This window comes from Fukomys damarensis, unplaced genomic scaffold (assembly GCF_012274545.1).
Source record: "Fukomys damarensis isolate Sample0158 unplaced genomic scaffold, DMR_v1.0_HiC HiC_scaffold_17, whole genome shotgun sequence".
Lineage (NCBI taxonomy): Eukaryota > Metazoa > Chordata > Mammalia > Rodentia > Bathyergidae > Fukomys > Fukomys damarensis.
The window spans coordinates 17,820,362-17,838,291 of NW_022900929.1; the positions used below are offsets into that span (position 1 = coordinate 17,820,362).

The 17,930-nt window shown below is 47.6% G+C and overlaps 2 protein-coding genes across 9 annotated transcripts in view; one reads left to right on the plus strand and one right to left on the minus strand.

Annotated features, from left to right (window-relative positions):
- Positions 1-32: 32 nt before the first annotated feature.
- Mdh2 (malate dehydrogenase 2) lies at positions 33-12,827 on the minus strand. 2 transcript variants are annotated; one of them, XM_010618980.3, is made up of 9 exons: positions 12,617-12,826; positions 8,115-8,283; positions 6,625-6,708; positions 6,026-6,135; positions 4,739-4,864; positions 2,561-2,638; positions 1,502-1,601; positions 866-1,017; positions 33-336 (listed from the first exon to the last, which is right to left on the minus strand). In XM_010618980.3, exons 1-9 carry the CDS (start codon positions 12,680-12,682, stop codon positions 205-207), a joined length of 1,017 nt encoding a protein of 338 aa, XP_010617282.1. In that variant the 5' UTR covers positions 12,683-12,826; the 3' UTR covers positions 33-204. The 2 variants fall into 2 exon arrangements, with proteins under 2 accessions (XP_010617282.1, XP_010617283.1); XM_010618981.3 differs by lacking the exon at positions 8,115-8,283 and having other exon boundaries at positions 12,617-12,827.
- A 20-nt stretch (positions 12,828-12,847) lies between these two features.
- Styxl1 (serine/threonine/tyrosine interacting like 1) overlaps positions 12,848-17,930 on the plus strand; it is a 46,684-nt gene continuing 41,601 nt past the window's right edge. For 3 of the 7 annotated variants that reach the window (XM_033764874.1, XM_033764876.1, XM_033764879.1), the window contains exon 1: positions 12,866-12,914. The gene's annotated coding sequence lies outside the window, so the exon portion shown is untranslated. Of the gene's footprint in view, positions 13,036-17,930 lie in introns of all 7 variants that reach the window. The other 4 variants (XM_019206744.2, XM_033764878.1, XM_033764877.1 and 1 more) reach the window with 3 other exon arrangements.

Sequence of the window (17,930 nt, forward strand, 5' to 3'; positions counted from 1 at the left end):
GAAGAAAGCACATCTATTGAGGGGACCTTGAAAAAGAAAATCAGTTTACTTTTATTGTCGTGCCAACAGTTGGAAAGATGGTAATAATGTTGATACAATACCCATCTCATCAAAGCAAATTAAAATACAAAGGTTTCTGAAATGGCTCGACAAGTGACATGAGGCCTTCATAAGTTAAGAACCTGGCTGTTCATAGACTGCGCCTCATTTCATGCTCTTGACAAAGTCTTCCCCTTTCTTGATGGAGGCTTTCAGCTCAGGAATGGCTTCAGCAATCATCTTCTCTTCGAAGGCGGAGATCTTGCCGATGCCCAGGTTCTTCTCCAGGCCATTTTTCTGGGGGACAGAGGGGAGGCAGTGCCGTCAGAAGATGAAGCTTCCAAGAATGAGAGTGCTACAGAAGCCTCACACACTCACAGGCTCTGGCCGCAATGAGCCCGGATGGCGGGTCTGAGCCCAGGCTCGGAGACTGGTCAGACCATCCAAGGTATGGCCCTGGCTCTGTCGTTCACTGTGAATGTACTTTGGACAATTACCTCTACAGTCCCGATTTGTTTCCTTATCTACACAGCAAGCCTTCCCTCCAACCCCCAGCAGGCTGTGGCCACGAGGGAGGAAACCTGGCACAGACAGGCCCCAGCCCAGACAGTGCTGCTGATCAGTAACCCTTAACACGATAGCACACACTTCTGGGTTCTAGTCTCCTCCCCAGGGTGGTCAAAGACTGAAGGAACAGTTTAACATTCACCTGAATCAAATGTAAGCAAGCAGGTGATTGATGTCAGGAACAAACAATACATGTCCCCTTGCGAGCCTGCACTGAAGAGCCAGGGGCCAGATGCCTCCCCTCCCGTATCTTACGTACCCCCAGCAGCAAGGGTGTGGAGAAGTAGGTGCACTCTGTTTCCTTTGACTGAACAAAGGAGCACTCGACAACTCCTTCCTTCCCGTTCATCGCGTCCACAATGGAGAAGACAAAGCGGGCACCGGCGTATGCCATGGACAGGGTGGCAGAGCCTAGGGAGCAAAGTGGGTTAGCATGGCTGTGCAGCAGAGCCCCCAAAACCAGGGAACTCCCATTCGGAGGCTGAAGAACCTGCAGACCACCCAACTCACCATGGAGAAGTTTGGTCAGCATCCCTGAAATTTACTCTTGAATGGCGCTGTGCTGATTTGAATCACCACCACAGCAAGCTGAGATGCTTTCTTTTTCTTTTTTGAGACAGCATCTCACTATGCAGTTCATTCAGCCTGGTCTTGAACTCACTACACAGCCCAGGATGGCCTTGAACTTGTGGCAATCCTCTTGCCTCAGCCTCCTGAGTACGGGGATCACAAGCTCATAGGCATGTGAGCTGCTATCTTCTATGGAGCCTTATCACGTGAGGGCAAATGCAATGCAGAAAAGCACCGCTCCTTGCCCAGGGACAGGAGTCTTTCTCTGCCACTCCCAGGGCCTCAGGTGTTGGCCTACACCCCTGGCACTGCCCCTCAACTCTACCTGCTCCAGCCTTGGCCTTCACCACCTCTGTGCCAGCCTCCTGGATCCGCCCGCTGAGTGTTGCCAGCTGGTCTTGGGGAAAGTCCACTTTGGGGGTGCACTGCAAGCCAAGAAGTGGTCACGTGAGCAGCTTCAGGCTGGCCTCTGAGCAGAGTCCCCATCCCCAACCGTCCCTGTCCTCACAGTGGGCTCCTACACATGCCAGGAAACCAAGACCTCCTTTTTACAGAGAAAGGACAAAGACAAAGCCTTTACTCATTTTTTTCTCTGGTACTGGGGACTGAACTCAGGACTCTGTGCTTGCCAGCAGGTGGTACACCACTGAGCTATATCCTGGTCCTTCACTTTTAAAGAACTTTTCATATTTTGGCCTAATTTCAGAGGAAAGTTGAAAACAAAACACAGATTTCCACAGTATCAGGAGACGAATGTCAGCGTACCATCATCTATGCCACAGGCCGCGTTCCCATCTCCCCTATGTCTCGACCAGTACCCTTTCCTGTTCCACAGCCGGCCTCGCATCTGCCAATCACAGTTCCTCAGCTTCTCCTGACCACTAAATTTGCAGAATGTTTTATCTGGACATGTGATGTTTCTTTGTGATTTCTTTCCTTTTTCTTTTCGGTACCAGGGATCGAATTCAGGACCTTGCACTTGGGAGGCAGGTGGTGGAACCACTGAGATAAATCAGTGGCCCTCTTCGTGATTTCTTTTAAGGTTAGGCATTTTGGCAAAAGCATTGAATAGCATGGTGTTCCTCTCACACTGCACTGTTTTCAGGGATTTGAGGCTGTGACAGATTGCAATCCTGGTGCTAAACTTGTTTCCCAAAGCACCTCTGCCCACTCTGACCTGACCCAACCCAGAGACAGTGCCTACATGGCTTTGATTATGTGGTGAGCCGGCCGTTCTCACTCAGCACAGCCCCGCAGGTCACAGTCAGGAAAGCCCTAGACGGCTGGGGTGGGGTGGCAGCCGCCATACATCCCTGCTATTCTTTGGAAGCCTTGGGAAGGTGCTCAGGACCTTAGGGCTTCCTGCAGTGTCCCGCTCACATACCTGGGAGATCAGGGGAATGATGGTCTTCCCAGCGTGGCCACCAATGACAGGAACGTTGACCCGAGCTGGATCCAAACCCTGCTCATCAAAGTGCGCAGCTTGATTAACAGACGACAAGCTCCCTTACAGAAAACATGCCACATCTACCTCAAGCACCAATACCCAGAAAACCCACAGAACCCGGAAAGAAACCGAGGAATCAGGAGGAGATGCTGTCCAGCCCCAGCCATGCTCAATGTCCAGCCCCCACAGGGCAGTGGTCACTGTGAGCAGCTGCAGGCCAGCCTGCTGCCTGGGGAAGTCACCACAGGCCCCTCCTCAGTGAGCTGGGACTGTGCTCATTCCCAGACATGTCATTCGCCAGGTAGCCCAGACTCAGGTCCCCACACTCTGTCACTGACAACAAGTTCAACTTGTTTTCCCTCATTTCAGGGAGAACAGTCAAATTTCTCCAGGAAATGCAGGGATGACAAGTCTAGCAACTCCAACTCACTGGGATGGAAAGATCGAAACTGACTGTGATCAAAACGCCATGGCTCGATAGGGGCTGACTCACTTGGTAACTAGAGACACAACGTTCCCAAGAATCTGTGAACCACATATTTCTAAAAACAGACAAAACAGAATCTGGAGTGTGTGTGGGGTGGGTGGTGACATGGAGGTGAGCAGCTCCCAAGGCCATGCTACCTTCCCCAAAGAGCTGCAGAAGAGCACTGGTGCCCCCTCCCTCTTGCCGGTCCACTTCCAGGTTCAGCTGCTCCTGTGTCCTTCCCCAAGGATTCTACCACATTCTGGCCATATGTGCACAATCCACTATATCTTGAATTCAAGTGTCTCTTGCCCCTTCACTACTTAAGAGCCCCCAAGCCCTGGGGCCACATCTATGGATCTCTGTGACCTCAGCATCTAGAACAGGCCCTTATACCCAAGCTGCAGAGTGAATTAAAGTGCATCTCTGACAAAAGAAGTAAGGTGTGGGCCAACACTCCTGTGTGCACCTGCCACCAGGCTATGTCAAGATATTCCCTGCTTCTGAGGTCCTCTCTCTCTCTCTCTCTTGTTTTTTTGAGACAGGGTCTCACTATGTAGTTGAGACTGACCTGGAACTCACTATGTAGCCCACGCTGGTCTCAAACTCACAGTGATCCTCCTGCCTCAGCCTCCCACGTGCTGAGATTACAGGTGTGTGCCACCACACCCAGCTCCTGAGGTCCTCTTAATCTGCAAAATCAGAGCAAAATGTCCTGAGGCTCAACGGGACACTTTTGGGTCCCAGATGAAGTGGGTCTGCTGGATCCACATCCAAGATGACTTTCCAAATTGAGTGCTAGCACCAAACCAAAGCCACCTTAGGCAAGCCGGTTGGTTCAGATAAGTGGCCACGATGTCAGGCCGCTGGCTGGACTGGACCCCTCAAGGAGAGCCACCACAGATGACCCAGGAAAGGGAGCCAGAGCTAGAGGCCACAGACATCTTAGCATTTGTGGAACTTTTCTGAGTTCGTCATGTGTGCTGACTCTGTCACCCTTTGTCTACAGACCAGCAGGTAAATCCTGGTAGTCCATTTCCAGGGGAACTGAGACTGGGGGAGACAGGGGAGCATGATCCATGTATGGCCACGAAGAAACCCAGAGAGTCTGAGCCCAGATGCAACTCAGAAGAGGTCAAAGGCACAGGGAGCTGAATGAGACAGCCTGTGGGTAATCTGAACCCACAGGGATCTGCTGCATGGATCCCTCCTAACAGTGGGAGCTGCTTTCCCCTGAGGTGCAAACTACAACTATCTATGTATCTATCTACCTATATTTATTTATTTATTTTTCAGAACCAGGGATTGAACTCAGGACCTTGCGCTTGCCAGGTAGGTGCTGGTGTCACTGAGTTAACCTCTGGCTTAACAATATTTTTACGCATGCATGCAGTGAGGATTTAAATCCCTAGGCTCCCCTTTAATTTGTTATTTATTTTTTAAATTTTTTTGAGACACTAAGTTGCCCAGGTGGGACTCAAACTTGTGATCTTTCTGCCTCAGCCTCCCAAAGTGCTGTGCCACCACTCCTGGCTTAAAAACATTTATATTCTCAGGTCTAAGGGCCCTGTTATTTTCTGTGCTCTTAAAAAAGCAAGGGTGGATGAAGAGGTTAAAAAAGATGACCCAAACACCAACACACTCCTCACCTTCAGCTCTGCCACAAAAGTGTTGGCTCTGACAATGTCCAGGGTTGTCACACCGAAGATCTTGTTGGGGTTGTACACTCCATGTTTCTTGAAAACTTCCGCTGTGATGGGGATGGTGGAGTTAACCTAGCAAATCCAAGGGACAGGTATGATGTACCCTGTGTTCTGAGACAGAGCCAAGGGACAGAAGGAAAACATCTTTTTGTCAGACCACTGATGAGTCTGGAGGTGCTAAATTAAACTGCCCTGACAACTTTGGTTAAAGGAAACCAACTCCAAGACAGGACAGGCACGCCCTCTTACTGCAGGGGACCCTTACTCCCGAGATGGCTGTCAGCCATCATCTTAGATGGCTCTGGGGCCCCTTCCGTTTGGCTGGGTCTTACTAAAGGCAGATAAAGCAGGGTCAAATCCTAGCTCTGACCTTCTGTGTTGTACCCTGGTCAAGACACCTCAACTCCCCTGTACCTGAAAATGGCAACTACCTTACTGTGAAGGTAATTAGGCTACTGTGAAGACTAAATGACTTAACACTGGGTAAGTGCTTAACACGTTACCTGGTACACAGAAAATAATAACGTGAACTAACACAGCAAGGGTCAGACCAGGCACCTGCTAGTTCCCAAGAAAAGGAATTGCTACTATTGACTTTTATCATCTACCCAAAGAAGGTGAGGAGCAGAAGCTGTCTGAGGCCAGAAGCTCTGGGCATGTATCAGCAGCCTCCTCCCTCTGTCACTGTCACTGTCACTGATGTCTTCAACAGATCCTTACTGTATTCAGACACCAGGACCCAGAAACATCCAGGAAGCCAGGAAGCAGAGGACAGCTGTTAAACGCAACCTGCAGTCCTACAGCTCAGGCCCAGGGACCACGGCTGTCCTCTCATGTGGCCCAGCATGTGTCTGAGCAGGTTTAGGGTGTGTATGTATTATCAATGTGAGGAGACGGGATGACAGGAGCCCAGAAAACTGCAAACCCCAAGTAGACTATAATAAAGAAAGGAGCCCATAGGCTGCCATGATCAGAGCTAGAAGGGTCCTTGAGAACGAATGCTTTTCCAGGTAGGAAGACTAGACAGATGGGAGGTGAGCTGTCCCAGACACACAGTCAGTGAAGATCTACATTCAGACTCTCATAGAGCAGAAGTACGTTTCAGGACCTCCTCTCAGTGCACCCAATATGCCCACCCACACAGAGATCTGCTTCTTTCCCACAAGCGCAGTGATATGCTCCCGCTGCCAATTAGGAGTGCCAAGCACAGCACCACCTACCGCCTGCACTCACCGGGTTGGCAATGATGCAGATCATGGCTTCGGGACAATGCTGGGCACAGGCAGCAGTCAGGGTGGCCACAATCGTGGCGTTGGTGTTGAACAGGTCATCCCGTGTCATGCCTGAAACGATCCAGCACAAGATGTTCATGAAGAACATCAAGGACTTCCAAATAGCTGCTGAGGGCTGGGTGTTCACTACTATGGGAATTAAATAGGAGCAACAAGGCTCCCTTTTTAGACAACTGCCTGCAGGAAAACCACCCAGGGTGGCGAGTGCCAGAACAGAGTCTGTAGGGGAGTGGGGAGGGCAGCTGGGAAGGTGATGGCTGAGAAGATCAGATGGAAATAACAGGAATCCCAGGGTGGAGCTGGGTTTAGGAAAGAGCGTTCCAGGTACAATGGGGAACAGCAAGACACTGGGGCTCAGAAGAGCACAGCAGACACTGCTGGGCTTTAAATACCACTCTGAGCATGATCCCAGACCCCCAGACAAGGGGAGCCCCTCATGGTTTCTGGACCAGAGGGACTGGATTAAGTTCACTTTGAAAAGAAAGCCTCTTTCTCAGCCAGCATGGAGGAAGGTCCTAGGCAAGGCTTTGGAACACATACCTGGTTTTCTGGGGACTCCAGCTGGAATGACCACAACGTCACAACCTTTCAGGCAGTCTGGCAGCTGCTCGGGTCCGAGGTAGCCTAGGAAAAGCACCAACAAGAGACATCACATTGTTTCGGATCCACCTTTCAGGGACAAAGCCTGGGAAGCACACCCCACACTTGGCCTTAGCAAGGGCTACAGGGCCCGATCTGTGAAGTGACAGCGGCCACCACAGAATGGGTGGCAAGAGCAGCCCCCCTCAGATTGGATGCATCAGTTTCTACAAAACCAAACCCAGCATGCGCTGGTCCACATCACGCCTGGCCTTGTTAGAATGGTGCCCTCATAAAACCCCTTAGGGTGGGTGTCAGAGCAAAACAGAGAGCACAACTGACGGCCACAAGTGAAGATGTCCCGGGCCGATCATCAGGGATTCTAAGCATCGGTATTGATTTTGTTTATTCCTATTACTTGGGGACAAAAGTATGCTTTGGAAGACTGCAGGGAAATTTGTTACAAAGTCCAAAATCTGCTGATTTTAACTTTTTCCTTATTGTAAGTGCTCAGAGAAACTCACACATCCAGCTCGCAGAAAAGGGACAAGTGAAGTCAGAGGAAACATGGAAGGCTCACGAACGTGCCTGCCAACCTCCAGCCATGTACAGCAGCGGAAGGCTGAATGCAGTCTTCTTGCCCACTGTTAGCAGGGGGACGGCACAATTATAACTTGCCTGCACAGCTACTGGTACTTTATAGTAAGCTTTGACATATTTACACCCACCGATTCTACTTTTAGTACTCTAAGAAGTAAGATGTAAAGATATTTATCACAATTTATAAACAAGAGTAGGCCAAGTATGGCCAAGAGTAGGGTCTAATAAATAGGCGACAAAGTTATAGATCAGCTTTAAAAATGATTTTAAGAATGAATTTGGTGACATGAACAAACGTTACTATGTTGTAAAGGTCAAATAAGCAGGATAGGTGATTATATGCAACCTCGAATGACTTTCCTATGAGGCAGTGTGGATCTTGTAAGGCGTCACTGGCCAGGGGAGCACTGGGGTGGACAAAAGGCAGCCTGTGGCTCACTAGGAGCAGCCCCATCTGTTGCCCCCAAGGGACCTCTGACCCTTCCCCTTCCTCATCCTCATACTACTTTTCAAATTAGCGAGAGTAAAAATTGGCAACATTAGACCACCTTGTTTTTCTTTTCCTTTTTTTTTTTTTTTGGTACCGGAGATCCAACTCGGGTCCTTCTTTTTGCGAGGCAGGTGGTACAACCACTGAGCTGAATCCCCCATCCGCTGTCTTGTTTTTCTGAGTCACGGCTGTTTAAATTTTCATAGACCCAAGTCCAAAATGTAAATTGTGTGTAAAATCTAAGTCTGAAATGAATATAGAACCCCCAGGTGTGTACACATCTAGCTTTATCTAGGGTCTTGTTCCCCAACTTGGATCTGCAGGAGAGACAGTGGCGTTTCCAGGGAGGGCTGCCCAGTACCTTTCACAGTGGCTCTGGTCTCAATGTGGCTCAGATCCGCGGCCACCCCAGGTGTGTGCGCAATATCATAGAGGGTCAGGTGGCTCACTAAGGGGCTGTTCTTCAGCAGGAGTGACAGGGGCTGCCCGATTCCTCCAGAAGCTCCGAGTACAGCTACTTTAGCATTGTTCTGCAAAGAGGCCGAGAAAAATGACTTTCAGGACCGAATCAGCACTAAAACGGTTCTGTGAAATATGGCACTGGGCTTCTTTTATTAAAGTGATGCCAGTGCTTGCTTCGGCAGCACATATACTAAAATAATAAAATGATGCCAAAGCTAGACACAGTCATATTTCTACCAGTTTCATCCTGGTAGAATTCAAAGGCCCCGTTTCAAATGGGGAGCACTTCTGTCTAGAGATGTTATGATAGCTCTCAGGCTCAAATTCCGAACATTCTTCTGGGAAGGTAGAAAAAGAGCTGCTGTGATCAGTCAGGCAGTCGGACTGATAACAACCTTACCTTCAATCTGCAGTGTTAAAAACTCTAAACAAACTGAGACCCTAGCAACAGACATGAGGGGTGGCAAGAGTGAAGACCCCTGCCAGTTACTTTTTTGGTAAGGTGATCTAATGGAGGGAGGGAAAAAGGGCTGGAAGAGAAGCACAGCTGCCAGCTCCAGGGCACTCCCATACCAAAATCCCATCATAGTTTCATATTTCCCTATGTACTTTAAGTCACCTCTGAGTGACTTATAATACCAAATACAATCTATGTGCTAGGAAAATAGCTATTATATTGTACCATTTAGGGAATGACAAAAAAAGGTAGTACACGTTCAGTACACACATAATACTTTCTTTCCCTTCTGAAATTTCAATCTGAGGTTGGATCTGTGAACAGGGAACCTGCAGATATGGAGGGCTGACTGTACACTCTATAATAACCAATGCCTAGGTAATGATAGCCTTTGACTATCAAAAACCAAAACCAATCCAAATTTGAATTCAAAGAGGTTCTATGATGTTTTCTGTGTGTGATGATGGGGATCAAACCCAGTGTCTCACACAACTTTCCCTACCATTGACTAAGCCCTTAAAAAAAAAAAAAAAAAAAAATGGGTCTTACTATGTTGCCCAGGCTGGTCTCAAACTCCTAAACTCAAGCTATCTTCCAGCCTTGGCGTCCCAAGTAGCTGGGATTACATGTGTGGGCTGCCACCGTTGACTAGCTTTCTTGCTTTTAAGTGTTGCTTCAAAGGTGGACCCCTGACTTCCCAGAAATCTTAACTAGCTGAACCAACCCAATCCCAAGGTCTGGCAATCTCACCCAGTCTGGTCTTCTGTTATTACTCCCAAACCTTGTCTCCCATCTTAGGAATTCCCAGACTCCAGCCCTCCAACACCAGTTCTGCTAAGTATTCCAGTGGTCCCACATACTCAAAAGTCCATCTGTCCCTTCTATCCCTACCTCTCACCAAGTACCATTTCTATTCAGCTGATATTGGCCTTCTAGAATCATCTTCTACTTCGTCCTTCTCCCACATCAGAGCCATCCAATCAGGACAAGAAGGAAGTGGCATCTCATACATCACCCCAAGCTGCTCTTCCTGTCTATCCCCATTCTGTCCTCTAGTTAGGTATCTGATCCACCTCTGGGTCATCACTAACACTCTAAGCCTCCTTCATTCACTCCCCTGCACAGAAGCTACAGAAGCTCCTCCCATGCCACGTACTGGCCTGGCTTCCAAGGCTGACCAGAATAGCAGTTCCAAGGTGGGTAGCACAAGACAACCTCAAGAAGGGAAAAGGATGAAAAGATCAAAATTTGTGTTTTTATTTTTGTCTAACAAAGAATTAAATTCTACTAAGTAACAGACTTGTGCTCTCACAAGGGTTCTTAAGTAAATCAGTCCCACACAGTACATGAAGTGAGCATAACTGGGGTGGAGAAGGGAGGTAACTTTCTCAATTTTTTTGCTTTCCCTGGGTTGAGGTAAAGTTCTTGTTTGCTTAAGTTATCAACTTAATTTATAGTGGCAAAAACATGATCTTCACTAGCAGGTTCTCTACAGTGCCTTTAAATACAAGGAAAATCTTTGGGCTTACAATGGTTAGTTCCTGAAGTCTTTGGAAAAGAGCTGTCTTCCAAACCTGCTGACCTTTACTGGGCTGAGGAATGGCACACTGCTTAGCAACTGTTCTGAAAATGGATATACAGTAATTCTTCAACAACCCGGCTGCTTTAAAATGTAAGTCTGGCCGGTGATTTAGCTCAGTGGCTCCACCACCTGCCTTGCAAGCACAAGGACCTGAGTTCTATCCCCATTACCAAAAAAACAAAACAAAACAAAAAAAGTAAGTCTGTTATGGTTTGTTTCTAAATGTTTCTGTGATTCTATTATGATGCATGTACTAGTACATATGTGGAAGTAGATCTACTGGGATGGTGAGCTCTACACATTTTTATTGTTGAGGATATGCAATCCAAGGCCTGGAGGCCAATGCATTGTTGGTTCAAGTCTACTTTTCTGACTTATTTAGCTCCCTCCTCAATATCTCCACTTGGATACTCAACTGGCATCTTGAACTTAACACATCTAAAACCAAGCTCCAGAATCTTTATCCTGCCCAGACCTGCTCTTTCAGGAGCCTCTGCCCATCTTGGCAAATACCAACTCAAGGCCACAAGCCTTGGTGTCATCCCTGACTCTGCACTCTCTCCTACTTTTAATCTAATCAAATCACCAAATCCTGACGGCTCTATAGTCAAAAAATATCCAGAATGCAGTAACTTTTTACTACCTCCACAGCTATTACCCAGACCACCACTCTTAATCGCCTTTCTTCCCCACCTAAGACAATTTGATTAAACTGAGAATACGATGAAGTTATTACTTTGCTCAAAAAACTCAGATGGCTGCCCCATTTCTGGGAAAATGCTAGTTTTATAAGGCCTTGTGCATCATTCCTGCCACTGCCCTCTCTAGAACTACAGGGGCCTCTTGGTATTCTCAAACATTCCAGGTGTCCTCAGGGCCCCTACCCTGGATGTCCCCTGGCAGGACCACTATATGATATGCTCTCTGCTTCCTTCTGGGCTGCACTCAAATGTCACATATACTGGCTGACCTAAAGCTGCAAATCGTTTCCTTGTCAACCTCTCCTCCCTTACTTTGTTCTGTACTCATTGCTGATACTTTATAACAAGGGTAATTGAACAATAATAAAATACAGGGTAAAGGTCAGAAGAACTTTGCATTTTGTTCACTATACTATTTCCAGTGCCTAGCATCAACAAGTATGTTGAATACACGAAGGCTCTATCGCAATGTGATCCCTCTGGGTTGGAGTCCTAGCTGGTGATGTGCAAGGCCCTGTGTTCAATACGAGCACAGCAAACAAAAACCCCAACCACTCCCCCTACCCACACTTCATTCCTCCTGGTCTTTCTTTACTCCTCAGCATCAATCTTCACCAATTCTCCCTGTCCTAAGAGAACTCATTTTTGGCCCATCTCAGGTGCCACTTCTTACTCATCTTAGAATCCCCTGCAGCACCCAGCACAACTGGCAAAGTATACAGTACTCAATATTCTTAACTGTAACTTTATTTTCTTTATGAACTGATTGTGCAGGAAAATGAAAGACATAACCTAAATATGAAACTTGGAATCTCTTTTTAATCACCTCCCCTTTGGATGTGATATTTAATGCAGAAATCTCCTGGGTTCTTAAACTTCTGTTCTATGGGAAGCACTTGATGAAAATACAGAGGCCCATGTCTTGTCTTCCAGCAACAAGTTTGGGCCTCTGTATTTACCTGGTTTCGGATGGTTCTGATACACACCAGGTTTGAGAACCATTTTCCTAGATGGCTAAAAATAGCTTAAGCTTAAAGGGTCCCTTAAATGGCCAAGTCACGCGCCATTAAAACAGGTCAGGGAAGTCTCAAGTCTGCTCACAGGACAGTGGACCCTTCAAAAGGTTCTTAAGAAACAGAACGTTCGAACTCTTAGAGGGTAGGAAGATTCACTGACAGAGGCCAGGAGGCTGAGTTTTAATCCTCTGGCCAGATAACTGTGTAACTGATACAGTCTGCCTGTTCTGTGGAGTTAAAATTACACATGCTTTCTCCTGTTCACGCAAAATTCACGGACGCTGCAAGAAGAGCAAGATTAGTTATGACAAAGCAATGGAAATTTGCATAAAGACCTAAGTTACTTCCAAACCTGGAAGCCCTGGCCTCTCAACCTTGAAGGGGTGCAGGGCAAGCGCAGGCCTTCCTAGGGTCCTGGGGTGAACGGAAAAGTCTCTGCTAAATGGACTCCCTTGGAAGCTGGGCCATTTAGCTCCTCTCTCAGGCTTTTTCCTCCACACTGCCCGCCTGGGGGTCAAGGTTGAACTATTGCGCCAGCCTTTCAGCCAGTGCCGGTGGCCGTGCAGTCCAAGTCCAGGCTGGCCAAGGGGTCAGAGGAGCGGGCGAGCCTGGGACGCACGCGGCCCGGACCCCTCGCGAGCCTACCTGCGTTGAGGTGCTGAAGCCGCGGCGGAGAGCGGCGCAGGCGGGCCGGGCGAACACAGACAGCATGGCTAGAGCGGGCAGGGAGCGGACCCGCAGGTGCAGGAACTGGCCGATAACAAGTGACTCCAACGACCTCCACACTGCACAGGGCTGCCCCGCTGTTCACCGCTTGGACTCGCGAGAGTAGCGCGGCTTCTGCCCGCCCACTACCGGGTCTCGCGATATCGCGTCCACTTCCGTGCTGTGGGGGAGGAAGCGGAGAGAGGGAACGCTCCTGGCAACCACGGTGTTTGTCTAGGTTGGATATTGCTTCAGGGTCGGGGTAGGGGAACCTTGGTCACAGTGGGAGGGAGCGTTGGTGTCGGAGAGGTGGAAGAGGACTGGTAATAGGCTCGAAGCACATTGGAGCCACGTTGCAGGTGGGGCTTAAGACCGACGAAACCCTGACGGCGAGCTCAGCCGAGGTCGCGCCGCTGTTCAGGCTGAATGTGTCCAGGACCTGAGCCCCCTTACCTCAGCCGAACCCACCTCCTGCCCCTGGTGCGAGGCGGGCGGGGACTCAGAGCTCCACAAAGAGGGGTGGGGGAAGAGATACTGCGAGTCCCGGAGTGGGGTGCATATCAATTTTTTTTCCGGGCACCCGCCAGTGCCTTCCTCACTCAAGTTCCGCAGTTCCTTATGTTACAATTAGCGGGACGCTAACACCGTGATAGCGAGCACTGTCACTGACTTGGAGCCTGGCCCCGTTCCACGAGCTGTACAGGACCACAGTCCTCTGTTAAGAGGGAGGAAGGACCTACAGAGGTGATAACTTGCCCTGTCATCTAGTCCCTCACCTACTTGTGGTGCAAACACGGTCCCACTGTTTGTAATTTATAGTAGACACCGTGACTGAGCTTATGCGGATTTGCTCAGAGTCTACCTAAACAGAAGGTAGAGTTAGGATTCCTGCTTAAGAGGAGTTTATCATTTAGCTTCTTAAAGGTTCTTAAAGTTTATCATAAGGTTATCCCCCGCCCCCACTATTTTCAGAGTGTACAGAGATACCCCAAAACGATCATTTCCCTCAAAATGTTTAGTCAGGTGGGGCAGATTATTGTGCCACATGTAGCTGCGTGGATAGAGGAATGTAAAACCTATCTGGGCCAGTGACTTGGTCTGCCTGGACAATGCTTGAGGAAGCAAGAGTAGAAATAATAGCATTAAACTCTAAAGAACGTGTCAACAGAAGGGAGCTCACCATGGCTGCCTTACCTTTCCTCCCTCCCTCCTGCTTGTTTGGTGAGCCCATAAGATGTGCCAGTTCAGTCTTGGGCTTGAGTTTTTCACCTGTGAACAAGATCTACACATATTCTGCTTTCAGGGAGCTCGGAGCCTAGTAAGAGAGGCAGGTAAATTGCAAGAGTGATAAGGGATACAGTGGGAGAATTTTTGCAGTACTGTGGGAGCATAGGAGCTGCATGTAGCCCAGAATATGGGTGGTGGCTGTAGGAGAGGGCCTTCCAGAAGACAAGCCATCTGAGCTGAGACATCTCGGGGACAGTAGGTGGGATCCAGTGGGAACATTCAACTCTGGAAGAGGACTAGATCCCTTGCCTCAAAGGGAGATTATCACATGGGTCTTTAACAATGGGAAGTGTACAGGCAAAGGGAAGGGAAAGAGGAGAAAAGAGCCCAAAGAAAAATCCTAAGGAAACTATGGGCCTATGTTTAGGGGACAAATCATTTCTGTTGACATGTGGACATAAGACAAATAATCTCCTCAGCCTTATCACTGTTCTCTGATAATTGTTTACACATCATCTTGCCACTAGAACTGAGATCACCTTGGGATCAGGAACTATGATTTTCATCTCTGTGACTTTATTTGGCAACATGTGACTGGTCCCAGAATAGGCCTCAGTGAATTTTGGGAGTGTTCAGTTGTTTGCTTAAAACAGTAGGAAGAATTTATTGAGAGAAGATAGCTTCTAAGAGAGACAGAAGGGGATCCAAAAAGTAGGTTGTCCTAGTTCATTGGTTTTTGATGAGGTCAGAAAATCCAGGTTGTTCAGGGCCTCTGAATGTTAACTGATTAGTTTCTGTTTTATTCTTTGGAAAGCAAGTGTCTGTGAGAGGCTTTTATGAGGGCACTAGGACTATGTTTGAGGGGAATTTGACCTCGAATGCTAAGGATTCCATGGGTTAAAAAACAGGGAGCAGGCTGATTGTTTAGGAGACTATTCTGTGAGGTGGTGGTGGCTATAGAAATGGAGAAGGTGGTGCTAGTGGGAAGAGGCCTCAGGGTAGAACAGAGTCTCAGGTTTTAAAAGGGACTGGGTAATGTAGCTCTTTGTGAAGGCCCTGGGTTCAATCCCCAGTACTCATGTAGGGTTGAGGAATGAAAGAAAAGGATGTGGAGAATCAGGCTTAGAGGAGTACATTTATTCAGAAAGGGAGGTTGAGGGTTGTGTAGAAAGAGGGATGGCTAGAGAAAAAGCAGAGTTCCATTTTAAGATGGGGATGGACTGGGAGTGTGAGTAGAAACATACATAGGCTAAGTGTATTCCTAGCACTTGGGAGGCTGATATAGGAAGATTACTTGAGTCTGGGAGTTTGAGACCAGTCTGGGCAATGTGGCAAGACCTTGTATCAAAAAACGAAAAGGAAATATTAGTGGGCAGATGGACAGATGGGGAGTTATTCCAAGAAGAAATGTGAGTTTGAAACTGGAGAGAGGCAAGGGCTGGATGAAAGTCATTCCTGCGGAGGGGGAGAGTTGAGCTTGGGAAGAGAAACTAGAATCAGATTCTCAAACTCACTCCCAGTTGGGCTCTGCATCCCTGCCATCTCAGCATCTGCACTGAGGAGGGACTCACTACCTTCCAAGTCTTCTACCCAAGCTATCAAAGACAACTTAATTGTTGCAAAACCTTCCCACTGCAAACCTCAAGATTAGTATGCAGTTGCAGCTGTTGTATCAAGCACTGACACCTGGCAGGCACTCTGCTTGGTGCTTTTCATGCATAACTGGCATTAAACAGCAAATCGGCCCTCAGTCTAGCAGAATGCAACTGTACATTAGAGTTACATTTTCATCTCTGATCTTTCTTTAAATCTTCACTTGCCTTTGGATGACATATAGTTACTAGGACAGACCTACTGAGACTAATGTCCTGCTCACATTAAAAAATAAAAACAGCTTGCTGGGTGTGATGGCATATGCCTGCCATCTCAGCATTCTGGGAGGCTGAGGCAGGAGGATCATGAGTTTGAGCCCAATTTAAGCAACTTAGCAAGTCCTTGTCTTAATTTCTTTTTCTTGTCTCAATTTTTAAAAGGGGCTGGGGAATGTAGCTCAGTGTGAAGGCCCTGGGTTCAATCCCCAGTGCTGCAAAAAACAAAATCCTCAAAACTCTGAACTTAAAGCCCCGCCCCCACCAACCTTCTACAAGCGCCTGTGTGTAAAGAGAGAGAGTTTGACTTCTTATCCTTTCTCTTTGATCCTCCACCTTACCCTTGGTGGACTGTGTGGCTTCTGACCCATCCATTATTGGTGGAGTGAGGTTGTAAGTATGGATGGCACAAGAAAGGTGCTTTTGTCATCTGGCATTAGTTGGTCCATCTGAGCTTGATGGATCTGTGGCTGATTCTCCCATGGATTGGTTTTGTGATCTCTTTTTACTTGCAGCTCACTTGACCTAGATGGTTGTATCTCAGTCTTGGCTTTCAATGCTTCCCTGTGCCCTTGGTTTCTGGAATCCTCCGCCACCTGACATGGATCCATTGTCCCTTTAGGTGGCCCTCTTGGTTTAAGTCATTTTTTTTTTTTTGATAGCGGGGATTGAACTCGGGTCCTTGAACTTGCAAGGCAGGCCACCGAACTGCTGAGCTAAATTCCCGGCCCCCTTAACTCATTTTTAGATGGCCTGTAGTTGGCCTTTCCTGCCTGGTCCACATCTAGACTACAAGAAACAGGCAGTTTGGGGTACAGGCCATTTCAAATGCAGCTGCCTCTCCTGCTTTGCTACCAGCCAGCCTGACTTGAGCTTTTCTGGCTTGGGGCTGGCATCACCCTTGGTATTTGCAAAGCTTCAGTGAGCACAGGCCAAGCTGATATAGGATTTCTTGTTTCATGAATTATTCCAAGAAAGCTGAGACTTGTGAATGTTTGAAATCAGAGATAGATGCTGACAAAGGGGATAGATGCTAACAAGTGCTTTGAGACACTAACAGAGAAGGGGGGCGGGCAGGAGAAGCATTAGATGGGAGAGGATGTCTATCTTTGACTGTGGAAGAAAGCACAGATGGGTACCAGGGAGCAGTGGGTTGGGGAAGGCAGTTCATACCCAGTGGCCTTAATCTTCCCAGGCAGAAATTAGCAAGGAGAAAAGCTGCTCCATGGGGAGCCAAGTTGGGTTGAGAAGATTTGGATACAGTTGCAGCCACTGAGGTAATGCGAGGAAAGATGAGAAAAGGATTAGCTAGTGGCCATGAGGGCCAGGGTGAAGTTTGGAATTGTGTGTGGGAGCCCACGAGCGTACCCCACTCCAAAGTCATAGACCTAAACATACGGGCACACACACTCCTGCACATTTACACCTGGGACACACACAGATATACATAGGGAGCTTAGTTTTATTTTTTGCTAACTTTCATTTTTCATCCAATAAAGTATGTACAGGTCTTAACTCTTCATTTTGGTTTTGACAGTTTTCCCACTGTAGCTACCACTCTAAATGAATTATGAAACATTTTTATTATTCCGGGAAGTTTCCTTATACTCCTTGCCATTAATCTCCCAAAACAACCATTTCCTGATTTTTATTGCCATGGATTTCTTTTGCCTGATTGTTGCATGAAACAAATCTACAAATCCATCGTATACACTGACATCCTTCTCAACCTACCTCACACATCTGCATGTACTGGCTGATGTACCTTTTGGTGGGCTAAGATACCAGCCATGGGCTATCGGATTTGGGATTAATGCACAAACACATACCAACTTCTCTTCAATACCAGTTATACTCAAAGCAAGTATCCCCAGGCATTCGTTTAAGGTCCTTGTAGCTAAAATGAGGAGTTAGACAGGATGGTCATCATTGTACCTTGCACAGAAGTTGCATTTATTTTTTCTCTAGGTGCTCTAGGTATTGGAAATTGGGGACATATATTTTATGTATTTGCCTATTTATTTACTTATTATATACTGGGCATGAAGCCAAGTCCTTTGCATTAAGCTATATCCTTAGCCCTTTATTTTTCACTTTGAGACAGGGTCTGAGTTCAAACTGTCTTTTTTTTTTTTTTTTTTTTTTTTTTTTTTTTTTGT

Coding starts and splice junctions, on each gene's coding strand:
- Mdh2 (XM_010618980.3), bottom strand. CDS start 12,682: ATGCTGTCTGTGTTCGCCCGGCCCGCCTGCGCCGCTCTCCGCCGCGGC. Junction 1,018..1,501: donor GAAGGCCAAGGCTGGAGCAG/GTAGAGTTGAGG, acceptor TTTGCTCCCTAG/GCTCTGCCACCCTGTCCATG. Junction 337..865: donor CCACACCCTTGCTGCTGGGG/GTACGTAAGATA, acceptor TCTGTCCCCCAG/AAAAATGGCCTGGAGAAGAA.